Source organism: Lissotriton vulgaris, chromosome 3_1 (genome assembly GCF_964263255.1).
Source record: "Lissotriton vulgaris chromosome 3_1, aLisVul1.2, whole genome shotgun sequence".
Lineage (NCBI taxonomy): Eukaryota > Metazoa > Chordata > Amphibia > Caudata > Salamandridae > Lissotriton > Lissotriton vulgaris.
This window is the reverse complement of record NC_141689.1, coordinates 1,514,980,738-1,514,998,451: the sequence shown is the minus strand read 5'-3', so window position 1 is coordinate 1,514,998,451 and position 17,714 is coordinate 1,514,980,738. Positions and strand designations below refer to the sequence as shown.

Sequence of the window (17,714 nt, the reverse complement as noted above, 5' to 3'; positions counted from 1 at the left end):
TGGAAGACTCGCCTCCACTGTCCTGCCAAGCCACACCCTGTGCTGCTGGCCCCATCCCTGCATCCAAACCCTCAGCTGAGCCCCCAACCATCTGCAACCAGCCAACCCTACCCGTGCGCCCCAAGTTTTCCCGTGTGCCCGCCAAACCCATCCTTCGCCCCTGATCTCCTTTTCATCGCCCTCACCTCCCCTCCGATGCGCTGCTATTGATGTAGCGTTGAGCACCGTGGCACCTCTGCCCCCCTTCTGACGCGTGCCACTGTCCTGCCAGACACCGCCTCGTCCCGTACTTATTTTACCAAAACCTTTGTTACCCTTAATTACGAACCCCCCTCCCGCATCAGGGCAAAGTCGGAAGTGGATCTGCTCCATTGTCAGCTACTCGATGTCCTTTTGCCAGAGTGAGCCAAGAGACCTCCAGCCCTCAGCCTGCGCCGCCATACCAGCTACAAGACCCTGCATTCCTCACATGCCTCCCACCCCCCTTGCACCTATACCGCCCCGAACACAAACCACTACCAGCCCCTGTTCGACCCCACCGTCCCGTGCCAGCAAACAAAGGACCCCCCATCCTCAGAGGCCCTTTGTGCCATTGCTGCTCAGCTAATATTGAGGGAATTGACTAACACACTCCTTCTCCCTTCCGCTACAGCCCTGCTCGGTCTTTGCTAGGCCCCCGATTCTTCTAACATTTTATCAGCATTACCCACTCTGTGCGCTTCCCGTTCTTCACCTGTTCCTTTGTCCCATCAGCGAGCAGGACCCATGTCTTGATTTATTGACAGCTGTCATTCTGTCGACTTAACAATACACAGATTGCCCTCGTGCACTACAACATAGCTTGGGTAGGATGAGGTGGGTGGGGCCCTTGGGTCCATAAGCCAGTTGATAGTTTTCGAATGAGCCCAGCTTCACACTCTCTAGCCCCCCCGAGTGCCGGCTTGGAGACAGTGCCCCGCCTCCTATAGACTGGAGGGCCCCCGGTGTGGGCGGCCATTGAGACCCCCGGGGTCCGGCCTCCTCCCCGGGATCCCGGACCCTGCCCGCGCCTTACCTCGGCTGGTCTCCGCCACATCTGCCTCTCTCTCTGGGCCGCTGGGGGTGGCTCACATCCCGACTCTGGCTGCCTGCCCTACGAGGCCTAGCGCTCCTCTTCACACCAGGTCTCCGAGAAGGGGATCTCCGCCGCTCCTTCCTCCTCTCCACCCAGCTCTGTGGTACTCCTTTTATTGACGTAGTAAAGATGAAAGGCTGAGCCAACCAAGAGATGTTATGTTTTCAACTCGGTGCCTGCAGGTTACATGCAGACTTTGAAGCGGGCCCCAAAGGTGGGGCGTAGCCTTCATTTTGGGGTGTCGTTAGTGCCAGAGTTTTTTTTTTATGTAACAGGCAAGGCACGACTCTCTCCCAGGTCCTCTTTGCGTGGACGTTGGCATGTAGAGCGGCCCTCGGGCACTGCCCCTTGGTAAGTGCAGGTGAATGCCCCGCAGGGTTGGCACGGCCCTTCCCACGCCTGCCTCTGCTGGTCCGCCACAGTAATGAGATTTGCATGGAGGGAGGGAGGAACCCTCCCAAGCCCTGGGACTCAGGGCGAGGTAAAGCGCACTGCTTCTAAGTGCAGACAGCGCGTTTGTGGGCTGCACCTTCCATTCCACGGCTCGGGAATGCCAGCCAGCCACACGCACGAGTAAAACGAAACCGAACCTACGAGCCGCGCGACGTGAGCTGTCTCGGTAGAAGCTCACGCACACCCGGGGGACCCAATCCCAAGACACATGGCAGAGTCCGATTCCGACGCGTGCGACCCAATCCCAAAGTACCCGTCGGAATCCGACTCTGCCATGCTTCTTAATGTGCGCGTGGCAGCTCCTGTCTCCCCTCGTTGTAGGCTGAGCCGACAGCTATAGTGCTCTCAGCGAGAGCGCACTTTCCCACGCTTTTCGCAGCGAGCCCTAATAAAAGGACTCCCTAACACCATCCCAAGACACAGGAACTAGAATCTAAGTCTTTAAATGTGAACAAGCAGTAAGGAACAAGAGAAATAAGCTTTAAATATATCTGCTGGAGGAAATAGTTCAAGACCTCCTCATTACTTTCAACAAAGTCTCACTGGACTCGCTTTTGTAAGGCACCAAAATAAGCATCACAAAAATTCTTAGTAACCCCAAATACTTCTAAATGAGAAAAGTGAAACAATCGGAGTACAAAAGGACAAATACTTAGACAACAAGCCTGAAGTTCTGAATATGGCCAACCACGGCTCAATTTGTGCTGCTCACTGCACACAGAATGCGAAAGTTACAGAATGACTTGGCAGTGTTAGACCTACTGAGTGCTTTCACCACACACATTGAAAGGAATGTCATACTCGAACATGTGTAATTTAACTGCCTGTCATTTCCAATATATGTAAACCAGCTACAAGAACTGTACTATATGATAAGAACCAACTGTTTAGGAACATTAAACACAGCAAAAAAATACAATACTAGTCTGCCTGATTTTTAAAATATAATTTTCCCAAGGGCACAACAGAAAGTCCCAGTTGTCAGTGATGCAATGGTCTCTACTCTGGCAACAGGACTGAAATCTGGGAACCAACAAAAAGGCCAAGGCAAGAACAGAACAAAGGCCCTCAGACTATGCTGATGAAAACACCAACATAAATCAGTCTAAGAAGAGACAGAATTTCGCAGTTATGCCAAGGCTTTAGTAGTGCTTGAAAACGTGGGCCTTACCCAATGAATCTGTAAGAGAATATGACCATTACAATCATGTAGGAACTCAGGAACTAAGTCACTCATGATAAAAATGTTTTTTGATGGTATAGTTATACTGCTGCTAGACGAGTTAAGCTAAACAAAATGATAGAATGCTTTAAAAGATCTAGCAATCGAGAATCTGTCCAATATAGCAATAGAGAGGAGTTGGCCTAATGGCTAGGGCGTTCGACCTTGGACCTGAGGAACTGGGTTTGAGTCTCGGTAACGACGCTGAACATCCTGCGATTCTGGGCAAATAACTTAATCTCCCTGTGCCTAACAAAAATGAATGTGTGTCCTCATGTAACGTAACTGGTGCTATGTAAAGCGCTCCGATACCCGATTCAGTTGCGGGTCAAGTTTGCGCTATATAAAACTCTGCAAAAAAAAAGAAAGAATAATAACTGAATAATGGACTAATACAAGCCATTCATCTTTAGACCTCATTTAAACAGCCCAACACATTTAAACACCACTACAAAACATGTTCAGCAAAACTAGAAAAGCCATAACATACCAAATGAATACTTCCTAGAAGTAAAAAGAACAAGGCACTCTTGTTACTTAAGTGTTCCATTTCATGAAAATAGGTCATAAACAATTATTGAGCTTCAAATATTTAAGTATGTGAAAATGAGAAACCAAGGGGCTCATTAGGATGGCGGACGGACGCAGGTCCGTCCGCCACCCCAGAGGAGGAGGGACCGTCCGCAGGGGCAGCGGTGGTCCCTCCGTGCTAATTAGGATGTGACCGGCACCCTGGCGGTCACATCCTGTATTTTTAACATTGCGGCGGGTGCTGCTTGAAGCAGCCCATGCCGCAATGTTAAAAAAAACATGTTTTCCTTTGCGTGCACGAAGCAGCAGGCACCGCGTGGTGCCTGCCGCTTCGTGCACGCAAAGGCAGGGGGTACCATAGGTACCCCCCATGTGCACCCCCCACCCCCCCCTTCACCCCTGGGGGCCCAAAACGGGCCCCCAAAGAAAAGTCTGTATGCCTTTCCACAGCGGAAATGCCGCTATGTAAAGGCATAGGTCCGCTGACATTCTAATATGGCTGGCGGTGTCTGATAGACACCGCCAGCCATGTTAGAGCTTTTCCGCCTCGGTCGGAAGGCGACCGCGGCGGACGGAAAAAAGATCCCCCAGCCATCCTAATCTGGCGGAGGGTCTTTTTTCAGTCCGCATCGGTTAATCCGCATCCTCCGGGCCGGCAGTGGCTTCCGCCGGCCCGGAGGATGCGGATTAACCGCAATCCTAATGAGCCCCCAAATGTTGATTCTGCATACAGCAATCATAAGGACTTTCTTCCAAATGTTGCCGCAAGGCTAAACTTACTTTTCCAAATCTACTGGATTAAACAGTGAACAAACATTCGCACTTGAAGACTGAAATAAAACAGTAATAGACACTTTCCTCAATAAAACAGTAATAGACACTTTCCTCAAAACGCTGTCTTCAATCTGCATTTGAGCTTTGTTGTTAACAAGAACTAATCCGACAAGAACAGTTTCCTCTTCAGTCCACACTCAGCCATTACTTTCTACCTAGAGAATGGCACATACACTGAGCTGGGGGACGACTAAAAGGAGAACTCTGTTTCTAAAGGATGGCTGTTCCACACCTGTCCAACCAAGACAGAAATCTAGCTAACACCATAATAATTATGAACAGAGTATGCAAAAAGCACACAGATTACTAATCTTGTTTCACTTTCTGAACTAGACCCTCAAAATACTGCTTCTCTTACAGATACCACAGATTGGGAACAGTTCCCAAAAGCAAACAAGAAGCTGACTTGACAGAGAACATAAAAATCCTCAGTGGGGTGTGATCGCATAGTTGCTCCCAAATATTCACTTATTAGTGTACAATTGCATATAGCCTGTGCCTAGCAGAACCTTATTCATCTTTATGTGTAGTTTGCAGTTAGAAGAGTAAAATAAACACTCATTTATGTTATGTCCCACAAAACACCATGGAGTGTCCAAAATACAAGCCATTCCCTGAAGTCCGGGGTGGTCTTGATGCAAATTGTCAATGTCCTGTGAAGTACTGGGTGATGACACAGCTGAAGGCCCCATCCATACCATAACGTATCTAAGTGAGAACCACTCTCACTCCTGTAAGCTTCACAGCTTCATGCAGAGGGTTGAAAGGTAACACATTTGAATCACGTGCCTAGATGAGAGCAAGGGTATTGCCATCTCAGTGTTTATCAGTCATAACATTCTCTCCTCCTGATCACAAGTACAGACGGGAGCGTGCACATACCGCAGGTCTGACATACATCAATTTTGGGCAGAGTCTTTCTGATTCTTAACTAATAAATACAAAGTAACCCACACTGTTCATCTCATACCTCATATTTCCTTTTCGGACATTCCTTAAGTAATAACGTTGCAGATTTCCCTACTTTTGTTTCACAGAAAAACTGAGAAGGGAGTTCAGTAACTGTGCAATATGTTCAATGCCTTTAAATTAATTAATCTATTTATTAATTTTGTGAATTTGCAAAGACAATATACCGATCCAGCCACTTTGGAGCACCAAGTCTTGCCACATAGAGGGTGGGAGAGATATGGGGCGATTTAACTGCCAAAGTTAAGGACATTAAGCAGTCAAGATATGTTTAATCAGGGGACAAAAGTAAGTTCGAAGATCGATTGTTTCATTGTGTGGTGTAGAATTATTAGCAATGGATAGGAGAAGGTAATCGAATGAAACTAGAATATGGTAATGCACCACTACTCATTGTTGTATCTCAGGGTTGTTTCTCTGTCATAGGATTGTTTTGGAAGCTGAGTTTTCATGAGTTTGTGGACCATTAGCTAATCTAGATGCACTTTCAAAGCTAGCTAGAGAACGCAGCAGCCTGCCATGGTTAATGAGATTAATAGCACAAGTATACTTGTAGTAACCGGTTTTTCACGCCCAACAATTAATATTGACAGTTGTGGAACCGGTTTCTGAAAATCAATCAAAATTGTTTGTTTGTTTTAAAAAGGAATGCTCTGCAGAGGATGTTATTGTAAGAGGTACCTAAAACTACAGCAGCAGAGAGGGTATTATGTATTGTGATGCGCAGGTGAGTCGGGAGACTGAGATCGGGTGCAATATATTTCCAAGCATGCCTCAGAAGGAAAAGAGAATCGGCATTCATTGTTTCAAACTGTTTACAGTGTGGTGCAAATCTACAAGTAAATACGGTAATGAAACTATGACTGCACACTTTAACATGCAATTAGACAGCTATGATAGAACTTGCATGAAAGATAAAAGGGAAACAAACTAAGAAAGGATACAGTCATCTGCAGATAAATTGGGCTCAGTAGGTGAACCCTTTATGTTTAATATTGGAGGCCTCCCGCCAACAAGGCAAGCATAGCTGTCCGTAACAAAAATTTAAACAATTCTCACCTGGAATATGTTCACATCCAGAGCACGAACTGGTCCCTTGTGCTTATCCTGCTGAGCAATGACGACTTCGGTTTCACCGGCTAAAATTTTGGCAGGGTCATACAGGATCAGGTTACCATTTTCACCCCCAGCAATGAGAACTCCAGAAGCGCTTCCGTCTGGACCCATGTGATGCGGACCCCAAATCAGTTTATGATACCTTTGGAAAGAGCAAACAAAATAAACCTAGCCATCGGTATATTGGGGAATTCCCAAACATTCTCCTAGATAATAAAACGTTCTACTTCTTTGTGCGACACTACTATAAAATCGGCATTTGATTTAAACCGGAGTCAAGTAGCTGTTCCCCTCAAAAAAGCTTCAAGAGTTCGTCAAGCAATATGAGGAAGAGTTTAGCAAACATGACACTGTGAGGACATAACATCTAAATCACTCAATCGTGAAGCTATCAGGAATAAACCGGAGTTTATCTCAACAAACTTTCAAAAGTCAGCAGTGGTATGATGTTTTTGCAAAAGTGTCATTCACGATCAAATCTTTCAGAATAATCAGCGTATCGTCTTTGGCAATCAAAAAAGAGGAGACTAACCATACCTAGATTATCCCCCCACCCCCTAAAAAGCAAAGTTATCACCAAACCCATAAAAGATATAAGACCCTTGCTCACAAAAGGAAAAATTGTCAACATTCAAAATCATGCTCTCACAGGCTACCACACCACCAGTGACTGGAGGTGTTTATTTCGAATGCAAACACATGTGCTTTGTGATTCGTAGTTTCCCAGAAGATACTTTATAGGACAGAAAAACACATTCAGAGAACCTGCATGTCTGGTGCTACCGTGGACCTTGACTACCAATCACCTTAACTCCTGGAGATTCGTTCTTTAAGTTGATGTATTGTACCCGTTTGCACCACTTGTTCTTCCTTCCACAGGAATACATTGCAGAACTGAAAAATTGCATTGTGTCCACTTTTTGAACTGGAAATAATGTATATTTGAAAACGTATTTACCTAAACGATTTTTCTCTGATGCCTAAACATATATAAAGACACTTGCTATTTTGTTCAATTGGTGTGGATCTCCTCCTTTGGTCGTTGTCACGCGAGGTCTCCCCACGATCAAGTAAGTACCAACGTTACTGACTGACCGCCTTATATATATCCTGTCCTTTGCTTGCAACCGCCGTGGGAGTCATCCATGCAGGACTGCTATGTCCCCTTTAACTGCAAGCACTTTCCGGACTCCCCAACCCAGCTGACCCCGTCACATGGTCCAATCGGGATCTACTACACCCAAGTAGCGGCTCCTTTAAAACCCACACAGGAAGAAGGGAGCTTTGTCAACACGGACCACGGAAGCATCACGACCGGAGAAAACCCGACTGACTCTTGGAAGGTGTTGCAAGGAGGAGGAGAAACCTGCGTCGTATCTACAGCCGAGGAGAAAACAAGGACATCAGAATTGCGTTGAAAGACTCCCGAGGATCCTAAAAGGGAGCCGGACCCGATCCAGTACCGTGGACAAGCCAGCCACACTCCTGGAGGAGTGTGGCCCACAGAGGTACGTGCCCGCGTCCATGGATGGTTCTCTAAAGGGGACACAGCTGATAGCAAGTCGTTTTGTATGCGTGGGGGGGGGGTTCGTAGGGGTTAACAGACTCACTTAAAAACTCTCTTTAGTTGTTTGATTCCACATGGTGACGGTCGAGGTGTTTTTTTCCCCCCTCACTCCTCTCCCTGAAAGCTAATACCGGAGCAAGAGTATTTTGTGAAACCCTTTTTTTTTCTTTGTTTCATCGGCCACATATGACCCTTCACCGCCCGGACCTCAAAAGAAAGGAAGAATCTGGTTAAGGAAGAAGGTGAACCCTGTTTTGGCCATTCCCTAACCCTGATATCAGAAAAAGACTTTCAACATACGCTAAATCTACTAAACTGTGGAGTGACTTTAAATAAACTCCTTGTTTTCACCACTCTAGTTTACACGTCTGTTTGTAATTATCCACAGTTGTGTTGTCATTTATTGATCATTGTGTTTATTTGCAAATGTCTTGCACTTGTTTGTGTTAAGCCTAAGGCTGCTCGTCCACACTACCCCCTAACAGAGCACTTTGTGATTGAATAGCAAGCCCCTCACTCATAAGGGAATTCCTGGACTCTATACAGGGTATCTCAACGTATTGATATTTCACAGAGAGCCAGCTTCCTACAGTCTGGCTGCCAAGATCTGGATAGTTTGTAATTTTCTAGTGAGTTGCTTGGTAAACCCAGCGTAGAGGGTGTTGCTACAGTCTAACTTGCTGGTGACTAGGGCGGGGGTGAAAGTTTTTCTAGTGATGCTTGGGAGCCATTTGAACATATTCCTCAGCATCTTCATGGTGTGGAAGCAGGATGCAGTTACAACGCTGACTTGTGCGGTCATGTCTAGTTTGCTGTTGATGATTAATACAAGATTTCTGGTGTCGGTTCTGGGTCAGAGTTCGACCAGCCACCAGTTGTAGTCACATGGTGAGGTGTTCTTCCAAACGTTCGCTACTTCTGTCTTGTTGTTGTTGAGCTTGAGACAGTTACCTTTCATCGAGTTAGTGATTTTGAAAACTGAATGAACAGTGTATCCAGCTCACTGGGGATACATGACCTGATATGTGAAGCGACCTGATAAAGAAAGTCAGGCAGTAGATAGTATAGTTCCATTATGAAATTGAGCATACTAAAGACAAAAAGATGAAACATAAAATGTGAATGATTTGTATCGCCTAAAGAAAGTTCTCACAATAAGAGCCTATGTTATGTCATTTTGTTTTGTTTGAATTGAAAAGACAATAAACAAATGACGTGAAAACCTTTGGATTCTTTGGATATAGCCTCTTATGCAGTACTGTGTTCCTCAAGAACTGCTCTACAGACCCAAGCATTTTGATTTATGAAGGCAACAGAAGGAAGTAGGCTTTACACGTGTTTTGGCACAACACTGGATGCAAATAGGTGAAATGCACTGGCAGAGCAGCTAATCTTTTCCCTTGCAAAACCACACCCATGTATTGTCGGCATTTGAGCTACGTGGCTCATTCTAAAATTAAGAATAACACCTTTTTGCATAGCAATTAAGTTTGTCATTTATAAGTATAGTAAAAACAACTGTTATTGCTACCTAAGATTATACTTCATCTACCTTAAAAGCATGGAAGGCCAAGCTGACCTTGCAGGAATTTCAATTTTTGACCTTCTGATCATACTAAGCGCGCAGCGAGCGCTTTACTTTTGTCAGTACCTTTAGCCTGGTTTTGTTGACAGTATGTAGGCTAAATAGTCATACTAATGGACAGTGTATGTTCTCAGGGTTCAATTATAAAAGGAAGTGTAGTACTCTTTGTAATTTTACATAACCTGTTGTATGCAAAAAATAAAATGCAAATTAAAACTAGTAAGTAAAAAAAGCATCTGGAAACTATGTAAAAGTAAAACTCATGTAAAGATTCTGAACGTGTACTACTACTACTACTATCTAAAATTATTACAAAGTGAGCTTCACTAGTTAACCAGAGAGCAAGACTAAGGAGTCCTGGTCTGGACATGTACATCTTCTTCAAACTATAAATGTTATAGGACAGTAGAGTGGCAGGAACAAACAGCAAGTGCCGGCTGTTGAAGAGGTATACTGACTTGGTGGAGGCCATTAGATCATGCTCACAAAAGCAGGGGGTCTACTTTTGCTCCCATGTCCCATCAGTGAGTTTTCCTCATTTCAGTATGTGTCTTAAGATAAACATATTTCTCCGATTTCCCTAAAAGGCCACAAAATGAGACTGAATTATTAATGCTACCAAAACGTGAGAGCAAAGATCACTCCACGCTATTGACTTTCAAGTATTAACTAAAAAGGTGATTAGTGGGCAGCAGTTTTTGGTATGGGTACTAAGATTAGGTAAAAGTCAACAGTCTCTTGGGAAACAATTTATGAATAGGGTATCAGGCTAGCAACTGAATTTGTGTTTGTAGTCGGTTAGACATCTATTATGGCTTTCTGTTTTATCTTGGATTGTGTATGTGGCAGAGAAAGTGTGCAAGAGACACAAAATGCTGTGTGGAGTAAGTTCACTTTACAAGCATTCTTTAGGTCCATTTCAGGGTTATAACAAAGGAGATTCTCGGCTAAGACCCTCTTGCATAGTCTTGATAGCAAGTAGACCTCTCAAACCAGTGTTTGCGCAGACACATTACAGGAGCACAATTTGATCAAATTGTGTGACTTCCAGGACACTTTGCTGACCTGTGGAAGATTAGAAGCTGAACTACCCTACATGGAGAGAAGCTGCCCTAACCAGTGAAAAACTGCAGCAGCCTTGATGACTGAAGAGCTGCTTGGTGGACATCATGAGTAACAGAGATAGACTGGCTAGGCATTAGAACGGTGTATTACAGCTGGGCTGGATGCAAGACAAGCACCACAAACAAGCAGCACCTGGTCGTACAGCTACGATACATTTCTGCATCAAACTGATGAGCTTCTACCAAAATACCCTCGATACCCACCTTCACCTTTAAGCTAGCCGTATCTGCCCAGAGGGACCTGGAGGTTTTGCAACTTCATATCCCTGCTAGAACAAACTTAATTATCTCTCGAGCTCTTACAGATCCACAGATACTGCTGGTTAGAGACACTGGCGGTTCCAAATCCTTAAGTCTATTTTCCAGCTGGAATCCTGTGCATGCCCCCAGCCCCACAGTTGAACAGCCACCAGACATTATTGACTGCAAATGTACGTTTTTAGGTCGAGCGTAGCGAAGTACCTTTTGTTGGCGGTTTCGGGGGAATCTGAGACAGCGTTCGGGGCCGCGCCTCTGCGGTCTCAGATTCCTCCTCGTGGGCGCGCACGGCGCCGTGCCCATATTCCCGTGCGCACACAGCCAGCCCCCACACCACACAGACTGAAACACACGCGCGCACACCCATCTCCAGTCTCCACTGCAAGCCTGCTGGTTACTTTCACTTTCCATCCCCCCACCAGTCATCAGGCTCTTTTTACACACGCACGCATGCATGCATGCATACATACAAACACACACACGCGCACACAGACACACGCGCACAAACACACAGGCACACGCGCACACACACACACACACACACACACACACACACACACACACACACACTCGCGCGCACGCACACACACCCCCCTCACACCCCACTCACCGGGTTCTTTTCGTGTGTCCCTCTCTCCCTCGGCAGGCAGCGGGTCATTCTCAGCAGCAGGTGGGGCTCTCCACGAGCACGGGAGCCCCGCTAGCTGCCACACAAATCTTCCGGCTGACGGGCACTGGAGTGCTTCAGCACAGGAGCGCGGGGTAGGCTCCCGTCTGCTTCCTGTCTTTTTGCGGCCCCGCCCCCGTCCCAACACAGGTTGCCTGGCTTCCTGTTCAAGCCGGGCTGCGGCGGGGAGTTTTTAATTTTCATGCGACTAATTTTAGTGTTTTTATATAGTTTTTATATAGCGCGGACTTTACCCGAAGGTGTCAGAGCGCTTCACAATAGGAACAGTAAAGATACATGAAGAGAAAATTACAAGTGCGCAAATTACAAAAGCAAATGTATAACAGCTGTGAGCCCGTGCCTGAAACGGTATGAAAACAGCAGTAGGCCTGAATTATTTATTGGCAAAGCCAACATACCTTTGAGGATGGATTATTATTGCACTGTGTTAAAACCAATGACCGACTCACTTGCCATTCATTTAATCTACAGTGCATCGCATCCCATAAGCCCACTGCTTCGAAATCAGACTGCCATATGGGAATCATATTTTCCTTGCTGCATCATTATTTTCCATTCATGTTCAGAAGCAAGAGGTCAGCCACCTTGTATCAGAATAGAAACAATAGACTAAGCACAATACTATTCCAAGACAGCCAAACATGCTATGTATATTTTTGTACCTATTTTTATTGTACGCACTTGCCTGCCAAAATTATATGCTACATTGATCTTTTTCTGCTTTTATTATTTTAATTTATCCTGCATATTTTTCTTGAGAATATGAGGGTGTTTTTGTGGGTTCGTAAGTGGATGAATGCAAGAATGAGTCAGTTGATGGATGGATGGATCAGTGCAAGCTTGAGTGGCAGAGCGCACGTGTGATTGGGTATGGAGACCTAAAATTCAGTGTGACCGAAGTGGCACTTGCAACTATGAGCCAGACGTTTTCACATTGCAGATGCTTCGTAGCGTTGTAGATGCGGTCACAGAAAGTTTCTGTCCCATCCTTATAACCAAGCTGCAGGCAGTTTGTGGGTAATCAAGCAGTTCCCTTCAGTGAATGGTTATGCGTGCTTCTGATCTTTTGCTATTTTCACGCAGACTGGTCCAGCAATGTTCTTTGTCACAAGTGTCAGCAGAAAGGCAAAGTGTGGGTGGAAGGCGGGCGTGAGAGTCCTCTCCCATAAGCAATCCAAAGCAAAATCACAAGCCCAAGGGAAACTGCCCGCTTTAACACCTTTTAATATACACACGCCCATGCGCACGCTCTTTCTCTCTTCCCCCTCTCTCGCGCACACACACACAGGCACTTACGCACACATGCATTCTCTCTTTCTTTGGTGTGTAGTGCCGAAGTACCATTTATTCCTGCTAGGCACGGTAAGCCATTCATGGGTGCTTTTATTATGATACAAGGACCCCTTGCTCCCTGCCAGGCCTCTAGCACTTGTGGCGTGGTGGGGGTAGTTACAGTAAGACCTTCACTGGTGCTTTTAGCTTCACTGTGGTATGATACAAGGACCCCTTTGCTCCCTTTCAGGCCTCAAGCACTGGGGGCCTAGTGGTGGCAGTGCGCAGTGCCGAAGCACTTTTGCCTTCTGCTATGCATGGTAAGGCATTCATTGGTGCTCACTGCTTTCAATAGGGCCATGGCTTGACAGCAAGCAGGCCTTTGCTCCCTATCAAGTCTCCAGCAGTGGGGGAGCATCATTCATTCCAGCTGCTCAGAGCTGGTGCCTGTTAATGATTATCCTGCAGCTGCGGAGTCAGCAGTGGGTGCGTTTGTGAAAGGCTAGGGTGGTGTGTGCGCGTTCCCTCACACCTTTTCCAGCTCTACTCCATGCTCCCGCTTGTCCCTCGTGTGTATGTTACAGAGGTCCGAAAAACACAGCATTTGAAATACCTAAAACACAAAAATATTGCATGAGAACCGGTGCCGCAGGGCGCCTTCCCTCATTGATAGGATATACCCGCTCTCCCTACAACTCTCTTTTTCACGCACACAAGCTCTCTCCCCCTCACACACGCATGCACGCACTATCTTTCTCACACACACACAGGCACACATGCACGCTCTCTCGCACACACACACACGCACGCTCTCTCGCACACTCACACACGCATACTCACACATGCAGGCTCTGCTCTCTTTCTCTCCCCCTCACACACACATGCACGCTATCTCTCTCTCTCCCTCTCCCTCTCTCTCACACACACACAAGCACGCACACATGCACATTCTCTTTCTCACACACACACACAACCAAACACACACGCACAACTACACACACGCACCACACACAAAACCACACACACAACCACAACCACACACACAACCACACAGTCACCCACAACTGCACCCACAACCGCACATACACACAACCACACACATCCACACACACACATCCACACACACAACCCCACACACACAACCCCACACACACAACCCCACACACACCAAGATAGCAAAACATAGCATAGCAAAACAAAACATAGTATAGCATAACAAAACATAGCATAACAAAACACAACAAAGCATAGCATAACATAGCATAACAAAACAAAACCTAGCATAGCATAACAAAACACAACAAAACAAAGCATAACATAACATAACAAAACATAGCATAGCAAAACAAAACATAGCATAGCTTAACAAACCACAGCATAGCAAAACAAAACATAGCATAGCAAAACAAAACATATCATAGCAAAACATAGCATAGCATACCAAACACAACAAAACATAACATAACAAAACATAGCATAACATAACAAAAAAAATTGCATAGCAGAATAACACACACACATCACACACAACCATCTATCTATCTGTCTATCTATCGCCCTCACTCTATCGCCCTCACTCTCTCTATCGCCCTCACTCTCTCTATCGCCCTCACTCTCTCTATCGCCCTCACTCTCTCTATCGCCCTCACTCTCTCTATCGCCCTCACTCTCTCTATCGCCCTCACTCTCTCTATCGCCCTCAATCTCTCTATCGCCCTCAATCTCTCTATCGCCCTCAATCTCTCTATCGCCCTCAATCTCTCTCTATCGCCCTCAATCTCTCTCTATCGCCCTCAATCTCTCTCTATCGCCCTCAATCTCTCTCTATCGCCCTCAATCTCTCTATCGCCCTCAATCTCTCTATCGCCCTCAATCTCTCTATCGCCCTCAATCTCTCTATCGCCCTCAATCTCTCTATCGCCCTCAATCTCTCTATCGCCCTCAATCTCATAGCCCTCCCTCTATCTATCTATCACCCTCACTCTATTGCATCACCACAGCATCACTCAGCACCACCACAGCATCACTCAGGGGCACCACAACATCACTATGCGCTACCACAGCATCACTGAACGCCACAGCATCACTCGGCGCCAACACAACATCACTCAGCGCCACAACAGAATCACTCAGCGCCACCACAGCATCAATCTGTGCAACCATTCAACAACTGGTTCAAATATGTTCTCTCAATGTTTCAAGCTTTATTATAAATGTCACAAAAAGATGTTAATATTTCACTTCTGTTCTTGGATTTTCGTTACAATAAAATACACTGAACATAATCTTCACAAAAGTTATTTACAAAAGTTTAAGCTATTGCCATTATAAATTACAATAACTGTTATTTAAGTAATCATTATTAAAACAAATTAAAAGCCATTGTTATTTGTAATAGCAGTACATCTAAGTCACGTAAATACAACACATATTGCATTACAAATGCTATAGGTGTGACATGTGCGAAAGTTATAGCTATTGGCATTGTAAATGATAAAGCTATTAATTTCGCTATTTTCAAAACCAACACATACATACAAAAATGGTCATTTACAATACCAATAGCTCAAACTTTCCTAATGCGAGACCTATTGCATTGACAATGCTTGTTAAGCTAGGTACTGTACCCAGTGAAAGATGATAAAGAGAGAGTGACATGTCACAGCAAAATAAATCTGGCACCTACAAGCCAATAATTGTACATAGACAACTTTCCATGGCAAAGACGGTGTATAAGCTATTAGAGACACACACATCTGCCTACCTTTGTATCAGATCAGTATGGAATGTTGCCAAGGAGCACAAGTCTAAGATACTGTCACTGACAAGGCAACTAAAGTGCCACATAGCCATACTATCATTAGTAAAATTGCAAGCTCAGTAGCTGAATTTGACAATGTAAAGGATGTCAAAATGCAATCAATAATTAAGAAAAAGCGAGCACAAAAGTGTTAAAACTGGTCAAAGCAATAATGTTTTGTTACACTCAATTTCAGCTAGCCACAGTATGCTCACAACCGCCAAGGCAATAAGAAAACAAAGTTCCTTTTTGACCCTACCTCCCAAAACGACCTGGAATTTGAATTGTGAATTAGGGATTTCAGAATGAATAGAACAGGAATACATAATAAATACATCAAAGTTTTTTTATATATGTGACACGAAGGTAGACATTTGATATTAAGTGCCTCGTTCGCATAATTAAACAGTCATTGAATGAAGCGATGCCAACTTAACAGCATTCTTGTGGCCTGTAATTGCAATTATACTAGCCTACTACATAAAAAGAAAGCTTGGATTACCCACAAGACTATATTAGTTGCCAAAGCAATTATGGCATGTTACCCAAAAGCCAAATCAAATGTAAGAGCTAGTGCACAAACAATGCATTTCAGAAAAGAGAAAAATAGACTGTGAGGATGACTGGACCTCAAATTCAAGTCACCAATTCAACTATAACTTGACATTAGATCCAAGGCTTTTGTCTCTTCACGTGGAGGACCTGACTCCCCACCTGCACTACCCCACACGTGGCAAGACACTGGTAGGTACCAAGGTGGCAACACAAACAGGAACAATCCTAGTAGTTTTATTTTTTAATGCCACCATTCATCTACAAAAAAGAGGAGGCTTGATTTTATGATACTAAAGTTCAGATCAGATTGACTTAATAGCTAAATGACTCAAGACTTCCAGGACCAGAACGAAAAAGAAGGACTGGGGAATGAGAGACCCAACCACAGAAGTATCTTACATGGTGCACTGGGTACATGGAAAAAATACTACTACAAGTTGCTATGGCAGTACGTAAGTTAGGAGCAATTAAATGCAATATTTGGGGCATTGAGGCTCTAGCTAGACAGTAGACTTTAAAATGTTTCTTTAAATAGCTTAGTGAGGACCCATGATACGCTCAGTAATTGAGAAGATGTTAAAAATCTCGGCTTCAGAAGAGACAGTGCAAAGTCAGCAGACACCCTCCATTCAACCTTTCTCAAGAGACTGAAAAGAAGAGAGAATCCTCTACAAGAAATGATTGGTCCCACAGCAATGCCATTTAAAGCCCATGGCTCATGGGTACCAGAAGCCCACACACAATCAAGGATGCAACGACCGAGGGAGTTCTGCACCTGGACTTACTTTATAACTAGAACTCTTAGCAATACAGACTGTGGGTAGTGCACGAGTACGTCCACTACATATATTTGAATAGAGTGTTAACGAAATGTAAAGCAACTCCTCCCAACAGATCACTTCATCTCAGAGTTCAACATTTTAAAAAAAGGTCAGTGCAGAATGCAAATATTTTCCAACGGGTAACAGGAAAGCATATGTGCCACTGTGATAGTTTATGCCTGTGCGGTATACACACACTGAGGCTTGAAACAAATGTCACTTACAAAAAATAAATGACTACTGCGTCAAAGGTGGGATGGAATTTCCCTAGAAAATAAATCGAACAATCACAGAAGCTTGAGCTTAAGCAGTTAGCCACCGTGCAATCCTCGGATTAATGGAAAACTGTTTTATGCAGCAGACAGCTGAAAGGCACGAGGAGCATGTTAGATTGCCACGTACAATTATGGTGATGCATGCCAGAGTATATCTTGGAAAAAAGTGATATGAGAAAGCCTGTGAACCGTGATTTACTATGCAAAAATAAGTATTAGCACCTTAACTAACATCTGCACACTTGCAATTGGGCGCTCTCAGTGGCAAGTCATTCAAGTCTGTTTTGAAAACGGCCATGTTGACATGTTACCGCAAGATTGCGGAGCAGTGTTTTAGGTGAATGTTTTCAGGAAGTACAGTGACTTTTTTTTATTTTGCATGATCATGATGTTTAATGTGGTTACATAAAGTTTTAACTTTCCTTTGTTACTTAGTCGACAAATAGCTATTTACTAACTATGTGACATTTGCTTTTTAGCACTTAAAATTAGGTTTACATAGCGACTTTCATGACACTTTTTTGTTTCTG

General features: G+C 44.7%; 1 protein-coding gene across 4 annotated transcripts in view; it reads right to left on the bottom strand.

The window, feature by feature from the left end:
- SEC31A (SEC31 homolog A, COPII component) overlaps window positions 1-17,714 on the bottom strand; it is a 256,619-nt gene that overhangs the window by 167,428 nt on the left and 71,477 nt on the right. For all 4 annotated transcript variants that reach the window (XM_086961994.1, XM_086961992.1, XM_086961993.1 and 1 more), the window contains exon 4: window positions 6,183-6,381. In XM_086961994.1, coding sequence (XP_086818120.1) covers window positions 6,183-6,381 — 199 coding nt within the window. The remainder of the gene's footprint in view (window positions 1-6,182; window positions 6,382-17,714) is intronic.